Source organism: Leishmania martiniquensis, chromosome 36 (assembly GCF_017916325.1).
Source record: "Leishmania martiniquensis isolate LSCM1 chromosome 36, whole genome shotgun sequence".
Lineage (NCBI taxonomy): Eukaryota > Euglenozoa > Kinetoplastea > Trypanosomatida > Trypanosomatidae > Leishmania > Leishmania martiniquensis.
The window spans coordinates 566,754-580,114 of record NC_090171.1 but is presented as its reverse complement, the minus strand read 5'-3'; the positions used below and the strand labels follow the sequence as shown (position 1 = coordinate 580,114).

At 58.6% G+C, this 13,361-nt stretch overlaps 4 protein-coding genes across 4 annotated transcripts; all 4 read left to right on the top strand.

Moving 5' to 3' along the window:
- Positions 1-1,309: 1,309 nt before the first annotated feature.
- LSCM1_00150 (uncharacterized protein) lies at positions 1,310-2,776 on the top strand (the record flags this gene model as incomplete). Its single annotated transcript, XM_067317806.1, has 1 exon — positions 1,310-2,776. One exon carries the CDS (start codon positions 1,310-1,312, stop codon positions 2,774-2,776), a length of 1,467 nt encoding a protein of 488 aa, XP_067173911.1.
- Positions 2,777-3,482: 706 nt separating this feature from the next.
- Positions 3,483-6,854, top strand: LSCM1_00149 (uncharacterized protein; the record flags this gene model as incomplete). Its single annotated transcript, XM_067317805.1, has 1 exon — positions 3,483-6,854. The coding sequence occupies one exon, from the start codon at positions 3,483-3,485 to the stop codon at positions 6,852-6,854; it is 3,372 nt and encodes a 1,123-aa protein (XP_067173910.1).
- An 850-nt stretch (positions 6,855-7,704) lies between these two features.
- LSCM1_00148 (uncharacterized protein) lies at positions 7,705-9,630 on the top strand (the record flags this gene model as incomplete). The annotated part of the gene is made up of 1 exon (XM_067317804.1): positions 7,705-9,630. One exon carries the CDS (start codon positions 7,705-7,707, stop codon positions 9,628-9,630), a length of 1,926 nt encoding a protein of 641 aa, XP_067173909.1.
- Positions 9,631-10,908: 1,278 nt separating this feature from the next.
- Positions 10,909-11,376, top strand: LSCM1_00147 (uncharacterized protein; the record flags this gene model as incomplete). Its single annotated transcript, XM_067317803.1, has 1 exon — positions 10,909-11,376. The coding sequence occupies one exon, from the start codon at positions 10,909-10,911 to the stop codon at positions 11,374-11,376; it is 468 nt and encodes a 155-aa protein (XP_067173908.1).
- Positions 11,377-13,361: the final 1,985 nt, after the last annotated feature.

Genomic DNA, 13,361 nt, shown 5'->3' with positions numbered 1-13,361 from the left:
CTCATGCGTGAGTCCAGAAAAAAACAAGTCAAGGCTTTTTCCGACACGGCGCTAGCAGAAGAAGTGGAATGCACACATACTGAGAGGCAGGCCTCCTCACCACCGCCTCGGACTCCAGCGAGCCTAAATCGTCCCTCGGTCACGCCCCCCTTCCCACCCTCCCTTCCACATTGTGCATCTTCTGTTTTTCCGTTTATTCTAGATCGTGTCTTGCTCGCTCTTTTACTTGGTCCCTATCCTGGGGAAGGCGGTGATAGCTGCCCGGACACCGCGTTCCGAAAGAGACTTGTACGGGCGTTGGACGCAGGTCAGATGGTGTGAGAGGCGGAGAGTGGCTCGCGAATCGCTGGGAGCAAGGCGCTTGAACATTGCAATTCCTATCCGTCTCTGCGTCACCTTGTGCGCAGCGCTTCCCCGTGTGTGTATGTGATGCGGGAGAGAAAGAGGGGGCGAAGTGATGAAAGCATCGTTGAATTCTGAAGAATGGAGGAGGCAAGGGGGGAGTGACGTCCGTAAAGCTGCCGCGTACCACTGCTTCCACCGCTCTGTTGTGGTGTTCGTTGGGAGGGAAAAGGGGGAGGAGGGCATGAGTCAACTTCGTGCCCATAGCGCTGTGGCGGTGAGGCTTCCGGCTAAGTGACGCGTCAACTTTTCTTTGCCGGCCCCTTACCCCCCACCCCCACAGACACACTTTCTATCTCTCCTGTTTGTTTAGAAGGCGGGCGGAAACGTCAGTGTGTGTGTGAGAGACAGAGGGGAAACGAGAAGTACTTTGCTGTGCCTGCAGCATGTGTTAATGCATATCTGCTCGCGTTCTCGCACAAAGGGGGAATGCCTTTTCTTTCACCCTTCTAACCGTAGAAAGCTGAGATGCAGAGATCGTAAAGATGGAGGCTGTCAGGGTCCAGCGCAGAGGGTGTGCAAGCGTATGGTTGCCTATGTAGCCCGGCGCAACGCGCATGCCTGTTAGCGTTGCGCCTACTCTCCACAGTACGCCCTTTCTCCCTGTGCCAACTTACTGCGCTGATACTTATCTGGCGTCTTGGTCTATCCTCTCTAGTCCAGCTAGAGTGAGCCCATCAGCGTCTGGCCATGGTCGATGCGGCCGTTACCTGCAGCTACGCACGTGAAATATTGTACACCCTCCTTGTCCCCCAATGGTTCACATATGCGGGTCATTGTGCTGTGGGGGCGTGCCAGTGTGGTGCGCTGTGCACCCCTCCTCATCCTCTCCTTCGTCATGCGCGTTCCTCGTCTTTACCTTCACGTAGCGGTGCCCCTTTTTGCGTCCAGGCAGAAGGGATTTGCCATGCAGCGTCTTCTCCGGCCGCTCAGTCTGCAATGCCACGCCGCACTAGGACATTCACATTTACGGCAGACACGCACATGCACACGCGCGTCTACCAGCGTCTATGAAGTGCAGCAGCTGCCAGCACCGACGGACGACGCTTCTGCTTCTGCTTGTGGCGAGAAGCCTTCAGGCACAGTGCCTACTAAGAACGGCAAGAGAAGCGATGACAAGGCCAATAAGCGTTCGTTGCGGCATCCGATGGAGCTCTTGTCTAGCGTCTTCCAGCGCCATCTGCCTGCGCTGCGGTTGCACCGCGAACTCACCATCGCCCTTGCCGATGGTGACTCCGCACGCGCTGCAGACTTGGCAAGCGTACTTGCTACCACGGTTCAGCGCGTGGTGGCGGCGCAGGAGGCGAAATCGAGCGACGCCGCTACGCCCCCCCCTGTGGCGTTGGAGACCGCGAAGCTGGCCTGTCAGAGCGCTCTTCCTATGGCTACTGCCGAAGATGTCGAGGAGGCCATGGAAAAAACGCGTCAGACACTTCTTAATGAAGCCATGCCGGGAAACGGCAGCAGTGTGACCAGAGGCGTTGGCGTTCGCGCTGCCTCGGCGGCGCCTACGGCAGCGGAGGGGTCTCTCCCTTTTTGGCGCGATCCGGATCAGCTGTGTGTCACCGTCTTGGAGTCCACGTTCGAGACGGAGGTGCTCGGCGGGGAGTCGCAGGACACGCTAACACCACTCGGCAACAGGGCAGTGGAGCACGAGGCGGAACAGTTGCGTATACTCGACGCTTACTTGGAGAAGGAGGCCGCACGCTGGAAGGCGCAGAAGGCGGCAATCGGAAAGATCGTTCTCGACGTGGCTCGATCCTTGAGGATCACACCGGAAGACCTACAATCTGCGGAGGGCCTCTTTGCCTCTGCGGGCGCTGGTGTCTCTGCTGCCGTAGGGGAACGGAAGCTGAACGTCTTGCGTCACAGTAACCTGGTCATTCGCGGTGAGATACCATCTAGGCCTCACTCCAGCTCACCCTCGGAGGGTATTGCCGAGGCTGTGGAAGCGGAACTGCGAGCTCTGGAGGAGCGGATGTCGTCTCTTGGACAGTCACTGGCACCCGCGGAGGTGTGCATGGCACGCTATGAGCTCCAGATGCGCAAGTCAAGGATGCGGTACGTCGTTGGGGTGCACAAGGAGCTGCAGGTAGCCCTCGATCACAGCCCTACGCTACGGAATTTGCTTACGGAGAAAAGCACCTCTGAGGTTGCTTTTACCACGGGCACGGAGGAGTTCATGGCGGGGGTGATTCGCGCCCTGAACGAGGGAGCCGATGCGTACAGTGCGAGGCTCACGGCAGCGGGTACGCAGCTCACCGTGGCCGACGTGAAGGCACGAGAGGCGGTGGAGTCACCAGTGCTCCCCTTCACCTTCATGCTCAAGTGTTCTCTGTGGTTCACCACTGCGCCACCTTCCGCTTCGGATTAGCCAGGCAAAGAACACTCCAAGAACCGTGCCTTGCAGAATGGATTCGCAGGGCAGAGGGCCCGCCGCATCCCTCTGCATCTTCCTCTCGCTCTCCATGGCATCGACGTGCCTTGGTGATAAGCGGTCGTCCAGGCACCCGTCAGGATGTGTTCAGCGCGCACGCGCAGGAAGGGCCGCGCAAGCTCTCTGTCCCACAGTACTTGACATGGGTTTTGAAGAAGAGAGCAAATAGCAGTCTGGGAGTGGGGCAGTGCGCGTGTGTGTGCGTGTGTGTGAGCGCTTGGCCGCATGGGTAATGCTGACGTGCTCGCGTCGCAAGTCGAGTGAGGAAGCGGAACTCAGCGGAGGTCCTCTTAGTGACCTTCGTCCGCTCCCTGCGCTTTGGTATCCACAAAAAGGCTCCACATGTCAGGGGTGCGGTATGCCGGCCATGCCATGGACGATTGCGTTCGTCTTCTCTCCCTCCCCATTCACCCCCTTTCTGCTTTGTTCCCGCTTCCTCCCTGGTCTGTCTCGAAGTGCACCACAGGTGTGCGCAAAGTACGCGAGGTCGTCTTACGCATTCCCGCGGCTTTCCCTTACACAGCCGTCTGAACTGCGTTTCTTGGGCTGTTGGTGGGCCCCTGTGCGCTGGGTGGGGCCATCCAGCCCATCCCCCACCTCCTCCTTAACTTGCCACTCCTCTTTCCTTTGAGTGCCACGCAATATGTCTTCCACAAGCCTGATCCCGCCGACGATGTTTGCATCGCCGCCTCTGTCTAACCTATCTGCATCAGTGCAACCCCCGTTTTACGTGGACAAGGACCTGAAGAGGGAGGTGAATGATCGCAATGGAGGCCAGCTCAAGAACGGTGGCGATGGGGCCCCTGTGAGCAATTCTGCTGGTCCGGCTCGAACGCACTCTCTCATCGGCATGCGGGGAAGTGTGTTTCCGGAGAAAAAAGGTGGCTTGCCCAAAATGGGCCACGCCGGGGTGTGCTACCACCAAGAGATGTACATCTTTGGTGGAGTGAACAGCAAAGGGCAATACAGCAATCACATCTTCTGCCATGAGAAGCGAACGCTGCTCTGGCGTGAGATCCGTGGCGTCGGTGTGGTGCCGCGTGGCCGCGCCAATCACGCGGCCACTCTCATCGGTAGCAAAATGTACATTCATGGTGGCCACCGCCAGCTCGAGGTGTTCGATGACCTCTTCGCCTACGACATTGAAACAGTCCGGTGGGAGAAGATGAGCCGCGAGCGGTCGCAGGGGCCCGGCCCGGTGTTTTTGCACAGTATGATACACATCCCTCCCCTGGATAGTCTCCTCGTCCTTGGCGGCATCCATCAACGCGAGCAAAACATCTATCTTGGCCACTTATTCGATGTACGCAACCGCGTCTGGACTGGGGTGCCACCGCCCCACTCCGTCAACGCGCAGCATCTGCAGCTCGTAACGGCAGCGTACTTTGCCCCCTCCGAGACGGTGGTGGTCCTGGGGTTGATGGAGGCAGATGTGATGGAGGATGATACCTCCCCCACCCCACACGTGCACCTCTTTCATCCCTCGACGTTCGTTTGGCGACGAGTGGACACAACCACCGCACCACAGAGCCCGCTGCCGTTTCGCATCGAAAACACGTGGGAATCACTGCTGCATCTTCTCATCCCCAGTGGCGGCGGCCTGTATGACCCGCTTCTGCAGAGCTGGATGTTCCCTCTTCCGTCGACGGTGACGGATATCAGCAGTGACGAAGATACAATGACGCCAAGCTCCTCCTCAGCGGGAGTCGAGTTGCCCCCCGTGCCGCTGAACAAGTATGGCTTTCTCGTGTTGGATTTAACGAGCATGTCGTGGTCACTCGTGCCGTGCAGCTTGCCGCGAAAGCTGATGGCGGAGCTGAACGCAGTAAATCGAACGGTGCGGGAGAGGATGGAGCGACTAGCACTGCGCAACAGTGCGGTCGTTCCTGCCGCCGCCGTCAGCGAGAGCGCCTCGCAACGAAAGTCGCTCGGGCATCCGTCGCCCACTAGCGGCGGCGTGCTGCCCATGAACAGCATTTCCTCAGTCCAAAGCCTCAGGGACTTCTCGTCCCGGCACTCGTCTTTGCTCCCACATCAATCATTGCCATGGGCACGAAAAAGCTCTACGTTCTCGAGCATGCCGTGGCCACGGTCGGCGGTGACCCGCTCCAGCACGGCCCCCGGTAACAACGACGCCAATACGGCCGTCCACCTCGGAGCATCGCTGTACCGCCGCCTCTTCTCCTTTGATAATGCCCCTGAGTTCATGCGGAAGTACACGCTCGTGGCGGTGCGCGATGAACCGGCAAAATCGGGGAAGCTGCGACCTCTTCAGTACGTCGTCTTACACGGTGGGCTGACGGAGCCGACGGACTACGCGATGTTCATGTTTGTACCGATGCTTACTCGGCTAGGGTACAATGCGCCATTGCCCACAACCAGTACGGGGCCGCGGCCGCGCTCAGATTCGCTTCGCGGACGATGCACTGCAAACGCGGGCGCTCGACGCTCATTATCCTCTTTCGGCGATCACGGTGCCACGGACGACGACTACGGTGGCGACGATTTCGATGATGACTCGAGCTCTGTGATCTGCGGCGCCTCGAGCACCGCATACTCGGCGCAGCGGCACTGTCGCAGCAGGGCGTCGCCCGCACAACAGAAGGAACTGAAGGGTCTAGTGAACTCGCGCAGTGGCAGGGATAGTGACGACGACGACGATGCCGAGCGGCGACTCACCGGTGGCGGGGAGGAGCGCAAGTCGTATCTGCTCCCAACGCTGCCGAGTGGACGCACAAACAGCAACTATCACCGCTTTGCCCTACAGTTTGCTCCGGGCAACAGCATGCAGAAGGAGTCGCTGCTGCCGTACACCAGCATCCCTGTTGCGGTCTTCCGAACGCCGAAAGATGTGCAGAAGTGGTCACAGAGCTATTACGCCGACCAGCGGCGGTGGCTGTCGGAGCGGCTGAAGGATGCCATGCTTGAGGAACGAAATCGGCGACGTCTTCGACAGCTCAGCAGGGCGCGTCAGCTGCAGAAGACGACGGTATCGGGCGCCCAAGGCATGCCCTCCCTGCTCGGTACAACCGCGCGCGACGAGGACAGCAACGACGAATCAGAATCCCTCATGGGAAGCTTTTACTTGTCGGAGCCGTTCGCGGGCAACAGTCGCCCGTATAACACTGCCAAGTCGGCCGTCTGGATAACCTACGAGGAGCAGCTTAAGCTAGACGCTGCTGCGGCCGCAGTGACGCAGGCGGAGGCACCGAAGAGGCGGCTGCGAGACTTTTTCGAGGAACACGGGCTCGACGTCCTCGACGACAGCGATCTGCAGAAACAGCAATCGCAGCAACAGACCACGTTGTCCACGGCGGCGAAGACGAAGGGCAGCAGCGACACTAAGCAGGAGTGGCGATCGAAGGACTCAAAGCCAAAGGAAAAGGCCGGCGTGATGGAGGATGCGAAAGCGAAGGTGGCCAAACGGTCCGTGTCGCTGCCGTCAACAAGCGCTGTTGCCCCCGATGTGTTCATGCCATTTTTGTCGGAAGCGCAGATCACGCGCGTAGGATTTGAGCGTCTCCGCATGAAGGGAAGACGGGATGGGGGGAGGGAGCGAATGCCCGCTGCCATCTTCCACGATTCCTCCATCCATAAGCTGGCCGGAGGGATCGCCGAGACGGGGCTCGATTTCCGTAACCTGGCGCCCCACGCTCTGCTGAGACGCTCCTTGGCGCGCCTCGGAGGAGATGGAGACCCCTACGAGATTAGCCGGCGCCGAGCGCAGCTCCGTTGGCGCTTTCTCCGAAGCCTCGTGCGCACCGGTGACGGTGCGTACTTGCTGTATCTTGCAAGTCAAGCGGAGTCCAAGATGAAGGGCATCCCAGTTAGCGGCATAGCGGGTCTTCTGCTCGCCCCAGAACTACATTTCGTGGGCTCATCGCAGGCCTACCAAGTTCCTCGTACGCCCGTTCCTTACAGCGTCGGGGCGGCCGCAGTGCCATCGCCAACGTCAGCGTCACGGTTTGCGCAGATGACGGTAAGTGGCATGGTCGTGTACCACTCTCTGAAGTGACCACTCATGGAAGCGGAGGTGGTCCGCATTTGGCCACTTGTGCTTAGGCAAAGATGTATCGGAACGCCGAAGCGACGGCGAATCCCCTCCAGGGAGAGGGTGAGAAAGGGACGACTAGTGTTTCCGCGCCCCTCTGCTCTCTCTACCGGGCGGTAACGGGCGCGATCGTACGCGCAGCCACTCGAACGTGTGCGCCACGGGTGTCTTCGTGGGTTTTCCTCTTTTTTTCTGTGGAAACGAGCAAACGGTGCAGAAACGAAATAAATTGTTTTGTTTGTTTGCATCCTTTTTTTTTGCATTGCTGCTGTGCTCATTGTGTGTGTGTGTGTTGGCTACACGCCGATAGACGAGTTGTGTTCACATAAATGTACATATGTTTGTATACACGCCTATTCGTTCTGCTCTTCTCTCTCGGTGTATCCCTCTCTCTCGGGTCCGTCCTCACCCTTTCTTTGCTCGAATTTCACCCCTCCCGTGGCCGCACATCTGTTGGGCTGGCCTAATAGAAGGGGTGAGCAGGGCAGTTAGCCGCCACGGCGGCTACGGCTTTTTTGTGTGTGCGAGGCCCATCTCTTAGGGCTCTCGTAGTTCGTTCCCATCAGCGTTGCCGCGGAGTCGCAGGAGGCTTTCCTACTTCACCGTCTGGCCTTACCTCTGAGTTTATGGCGTGCATGCGACGGACGGCTGCCATCCATTCCGCTCTCTGTCTCTTCCTCTATGCTACCAGGGCACCCTGTCGCTTCCTGTCCTTGCTCCTGCGAGTGTGGACAAGCACTTTTCAGGAGGGAGGGGGAGAGCAGCTACCATTCGCGCACCACACGTGATGAGTGCACGCGCTACACACAGCAACATGCTTTCCTTAAAAGCCGGCAACAGCTCGGTGGGTTGCAAACCGGGCGTGCCCGCCCTGCAGCCCCACCGCACCCAAGCTTCAGTTTCTAATCCAGCGCAGGATACAAGGACAACCGGTGTTCTTGCCTCATCGCAAGGATGTAGCACGCGACGTGTCGAGAAAGGCTCGCTTCGCGTGCTCGACCCAGACGCGCTTAGCGCCGCGAGCGACAACAAGGAAGGAGGGTCTGCGAACACATCCTCAGATCATGCAGGGCCACTGTCCCTGGAGGGGCGTCTGGCTGCTGTGCGCGAGCGCCGCCTTGCGCGGGAGGCGCAAGCACTGGATGCGGCAGGATGTGTGGCAAGATCCTCCGCCGCAACTGCGAGTCGGCCTGTGGTTCCCTCCCAGCAGGCAAGGAGCACCGTGGCGTCTCTCTCTCAGGCGGACGCACGGCCCACACCATCGCCATCTATACAACCTGCACAGACGTTAACCTCGACCATTCCCATGGATTTCTCAGCGCCGGAAGCCAAGATCGCTGTCGGGCCATTCACCTCGACATTATGCACCGATGACGTGGGGAACAAGTCTTCCGTTCCTGCGGTTGCTGCTACGCTCAGGGCACCCCGCGCAGCGACCTACGCCACCGCGCCCACCGCAGCGAACTCCTACAGTGTGTCTTGCACAGGCGCCTGGGTCTCGTCCCCCACGTCCGAGCAGCCTGCGCATGCCGGTTACGCGGCCCCGCTGCATCGCTTTCCCTCCACCACCTCGACCGGCTCGACTATCACCTTTTCAGAGTCTCAGACGTCGCATGACTCTTTGGCGGTCCCCTCGGCGCGGGACAGCCCGCCATCGCACCCGAACGGGCCCGCGCCGATGGAGGCAAAGGTGGGGCCAGTGCAGACTCATCGATGGCAGCGGGCGGCTGCTGAAGTGCTTTCCCCACCGCACCACTCAGTCGACGATGCCCTCACCCCCAGCCGAATCCACTCAAACGAAGCGGGCTCCTCTAGCTATGTAGGACTGCTTCACAGCGCGCTCGATGCTAACCGCGTCACCAGCCCTGTGAGTGCTGCTGCGCAGCACCCCTCCCCTCCCCCATGCATGCACTTGGAACGCATAGTGACAGCTGCGGAGAATGCCGAGTGCTGCACCTCCACCACAGCCACGCCCGAGGCGATCGTATTCCCATCAACGGGCGAAGTGCAAAGCGACTCGGTTACAGAAATTTCGTCGCCGTCCGAACGACGCGCTTCTTCTTGTGATACGGACAACCCTATCGGTCTTGACGCGTCATTTCAACGCCCCACATACGGCATCCTTCCTTGCACCGATACTCACATACGTCCATTCGCCCCGTTTGCGCGTCCCAGCGCCACCCCGGTGCGTGGGAGCGGCGCGCCCCCGCAGCTGCTCTTCGAAGAGTCCTGGCGGGACTCCACCACCGCTGGTGTGTGTCTTCGCCGTGAGAGCCCTCATACGGGGCGCATGTATAGCATGCCATGCGAGTGGTCGCACTCCGGGTGCTTTACCCCCGCACGCAGCACTTCGTCACGCGAGGCCTGGGACGGACAGCTACGTTCGGCATCTGCCGAGTGTGGCACGTCCCTCGGATCTGCCCTCTCCGTCACGACACCCATTTTCTTATCCCGGCATCGCATGACGTCTATGGTGGCAGAACGCGTGGCGCCGTCGCCGCCGCGCGCAAGCGCACTACCTTCCCTCCTCAGCAGTGCTCTTCGCCCAGTGTTTCTCACCACCGCTGTTCGCTCTAAGTACAAGCTGCTTGATGACAGCACCGCTACGTTGTCGACAGCGGCTGCGGAGCGTGACATCACGGATCAGCTCGCCATGGAGCATCGGCTGAGTTGCCTGAAGTGGGAGCTGACGAGGCAGCGGATGCGGCGGCGCCGTGACGGGGACGTCGCTACCCTTTGATGTGGCCTGTCGACTCTCAAGAGCGAGACACGGTACCCTCCCCCCACCCAACGCAATGATAGTGTGTGCGCGTGCATGTGCATAGGTGCCAGGAGTGTTCGGCATGCACGCGTGCACCCATCGGCTGGACCTTTTCACTTCCTTATTCGCTTTCTTCGTACGCTGCGTAAGGGCCACAACGCGGCTGTTTCTTTGTGGAGGTATGCGAACTGACAGGCGCAGCGTTGCAGTGGCAGTGATTTCTTGTATTCTCGTCTGCTCTTCCGCGTTGTCGAACTGCTGTTAGCTCTGGGCGGACTTCCGCTGCGCAGCTGCCAACAGACCACTAGCTGGTGAACGCGTTATACACGGTCAACGACAAACACACCCACGCGCAGATAAACTGATTTTTTGTTGTTGTTTCAACGCGCTCTGCTTGCCACCTGCTCTGCTCCCATCTTTCCTATCCGCGGGCGAATGGAATGTGTGTATCCGAGGGGGGGAAGGCGAAGGTGGCACCTTCTCTTGTCGATTGCCTTATTTCCTTTTGTCCCTGCCAAGCTGAGAGGTGACCGCTGGCGAGGATCGTATGGCTGAGGATGAACGTCGGCGTATCTTTCTCTCCATCGCCACCACTTCCACTCACCACCCTCCCTCACCTTCCTTTCACTTTCAGTTTGCTCTCTGTGCCCCTCCTTTTTTTTGGTTACGTTTTGAAATACTTATTTACTTCACTCATCGCAGGTTCCGCATGGGAATCTTCGTTGAGGCTCGAAAGAGCGTTAAAGCCGTAGCAGCGGAACTCGAAGCCCTCTGTAGAAGTTGCCGCGTCACCTTCACACGCTCTACTGATTGGCGTGGTACACAAAATCATTATGACGGAAAATGCAGAATCTTTTAGCTGTCTCTTCACTTGTTTGTTCGTCGCTTACTGTCTGAGAGCAACGGTGCGCACAGTGAAGTTGTGCTGCTGGAATAGTGCTCGAAACAAGGTTATTGTTGTGTTTGGTGCTCGTTCGCTCACGGTTGCAGGATTGCAAGTGCTGAACCTTCGGAAGCGCTGCTCTGCTGATACGCAGCAAGTAGCAGAATTGAAGGGCGCCCTTTTCACCCCTCATCTTCCGTGTGGAACTCTCCCAGATTCTGGCGGCTTTGACCGGCGCGTCACTCTACGTGAACTCTTCCCTTCCGCACTCTTGCCGCTTCATCCGAACGTCGACGCCGCATACAAGAGAGCCTTCTGCGGCCTCTATCACCTGCTCTGTATTCTCATCACCATTGTTTCTTCTCTCGTAGCTCATGCCAGCTGTCGAGTCTAACAGCTCCGTCGACGGCTCAGTGGACCCTGTGAAGCTCACCCACCGCTACATTCAGGACCACAAGCTGAGCGAGCTCTTTGGGCATCTGCTGCAACTCGTCCTCTATCATCGGCCTGATGATCCGCGCACCTTCCTCGCCGAAGAAGTGCGAAAGATTCGCGAGGAAAAGGTCTCCTCATCGCTCTTCACAGAGCGGGATCTTGAGACGATGTTCGAAATGATTGATGTCACGGCGCAGCGCTGGATCACGGTCGCACAGCTGCGCAATACATGCCGAAACCTTGCAGCAGCTTCCTCTGTATGCAATGTGAGCACAGGCGGCAGCGGTCTTACAGCTGAGCAGGAAGCCGTGATTGCCGCTGCAGGTGACGCGGCTGGACACGTCTCCATGGACAACTTCAAGGAGGTGCTGTCTTCGCACCTCTTCACTAGAAATATGTGGTCCTAGACTGGAAGTGGGTGGAGAGGGGGGGGCACCGCCTCCGAGTCGGCTGCCTCCGCCCTGTGAAGGATGTAAAAATCATTCTACGTGTGCGATGCACGAACGTTCGATCGGGGGCTCTGCAGCAAGCCGCGCGCGGCACTCAATTTGAAATCGACTAACGCCAGGTGCCGCGCCAGCTCCTTTCCCGGACAACCAGCAGTACAAGAAGAGTTCCTCCTCGTGTGCATGCCTTCCAGAGGCCCTCAGAGTACCGCTGTGGTTAGGCCTGGGGGAAAAGGCGGGACGGGCGTTCTGTCCATGTTTTCTTCGCCTCAGCGTGCTTCTCGCTTTGCTTGCTCTCCTTGCACTCCTCCTTCCGTGCCTTGCCGCTGGCGCACATCTATGCAGCTAACAAGGAGGTGCTAACCTCAGCGTTTCATGGGCTGCTGGTGCAAAAACGTCCAAGTGCTGCGTTGATGCACTGACGTTGCGAAGCGCGTGACGGCGCCTCGCCAGCGCATGCTACACAGAATCCTTCTCCTCTTCTATTTCAATACCTTTACCGCACCATCGTCCACCCTACTGCTCGGCTTTGGTCACACAATGAAGCCCCATGCAAGCCGTACGCGCAAGCTGATTTCGATCACACAGGCCCTGGTGGGAACGTAAAGGCACACGGAGGCGGCTGCGCACGAGGGTACAAACCTTCAACACTTGTGCCACAGACATTCACTTAAAGCCGCCCCTCATCTCAGCCAAGCGTGTCCCCCTCCTGCAAAGGTAGCGTATACGTGGCGAATGCGCCACGCTTTCAAAAGCTTCAATCGCGTCAGAATTGCCGGTGGAGAGGGAAATCAGCTGGCAGCAGTGACAACGTTTTCCTGAGTCGCCTTTCCTCTCTTCTCTGTTTTCTGCGTCGGGCTTCGTTTGGCATCCGAGCAGGAAGGCACCATAGGACGAAATAAGAGGACTTAGAGAAGAGTGGTGCCGCTTCCAGGTACACCTGCTGGCGCTGTGTGTGACGAGCGTTTATTGGAGGTGCCGCGCCGCGTTTTTTTGTGTGTGTTATCGTTCCCCGCATTTATTCGCTCACTGTTTTGGTGTATCGCCTCGATCTGGCGTGGTGGCCTCTCTCGCAGCGTCCTCTTTCTGCTGTTGTGCCGCTTTCTTCCATACGCGCGCTCAGATTCTTTTCTTTTGCCGGGTGTCGGTGAGCGACGACGGCAGGGCCTCGTTTTGAATACAGGTGGACGGGTGTGCCCCCCCTCCCCACCATCAGCATCATTCTTTTTCCACTTTTTCCTTTGTGCATTTAATGTTCCCCCCCCTCCCCATCCATCGTGCGTGTGTCTGTGTCTGAACGTCAGCCGGTCCGGCCATCGGACCTCCTCCTCCTCTACCTGCATCTCTGACTGTTTGAAAGTTTTTAATCTGTGCCACGGCGAGCTGCGCGAGTTTTATTCCCTGACGCTGGTGTTGCTACTACTTGAGAGCGTGTTTGCAGCCCTCTTGCCCCCCTCCCTCCGCGTTGCTGCTCTGGGAGAGTCAAGAAGGCGGAGTAGGGTGCTCTCACACCAAAGGGATCCCTTTCTCTTAGCCACCTGCCCTTCCTCCCACCCTCCTCTCCTCCGAAGCCAACCACGCCTCCTCCGCAGCCTCTCCCTGCCGTGCTGTGGTTGCTGCTGCGCTTGTTGAGGTTCCCTTGTGAGCTGCGGCTCTTGCGTGTCGTGTCCTTCGGGGGCTTATCCTTGTCGGTTCTCCCTCTCTGATTGTCTGCTTGTGTGTGCTTGAGGCGTCCACCGTGACAGGCGAGCGACGTCTTCTCCTTTGGGGGTCTTTTCTGTATTGCTTTGGTCTCTCCATTCTCTCGAACTCGGCAGAGGAATCTCGCGAGGGCGCTCGATAGTGACTCTTTCCGCCCCCTGTGCCATTTGTGTTTCGTCTTGTTTCCTTCCTTCGTTCCTGCGTTTTGGTCTCCAGCGCTCATTCTTCTCCATACGGGTACACGA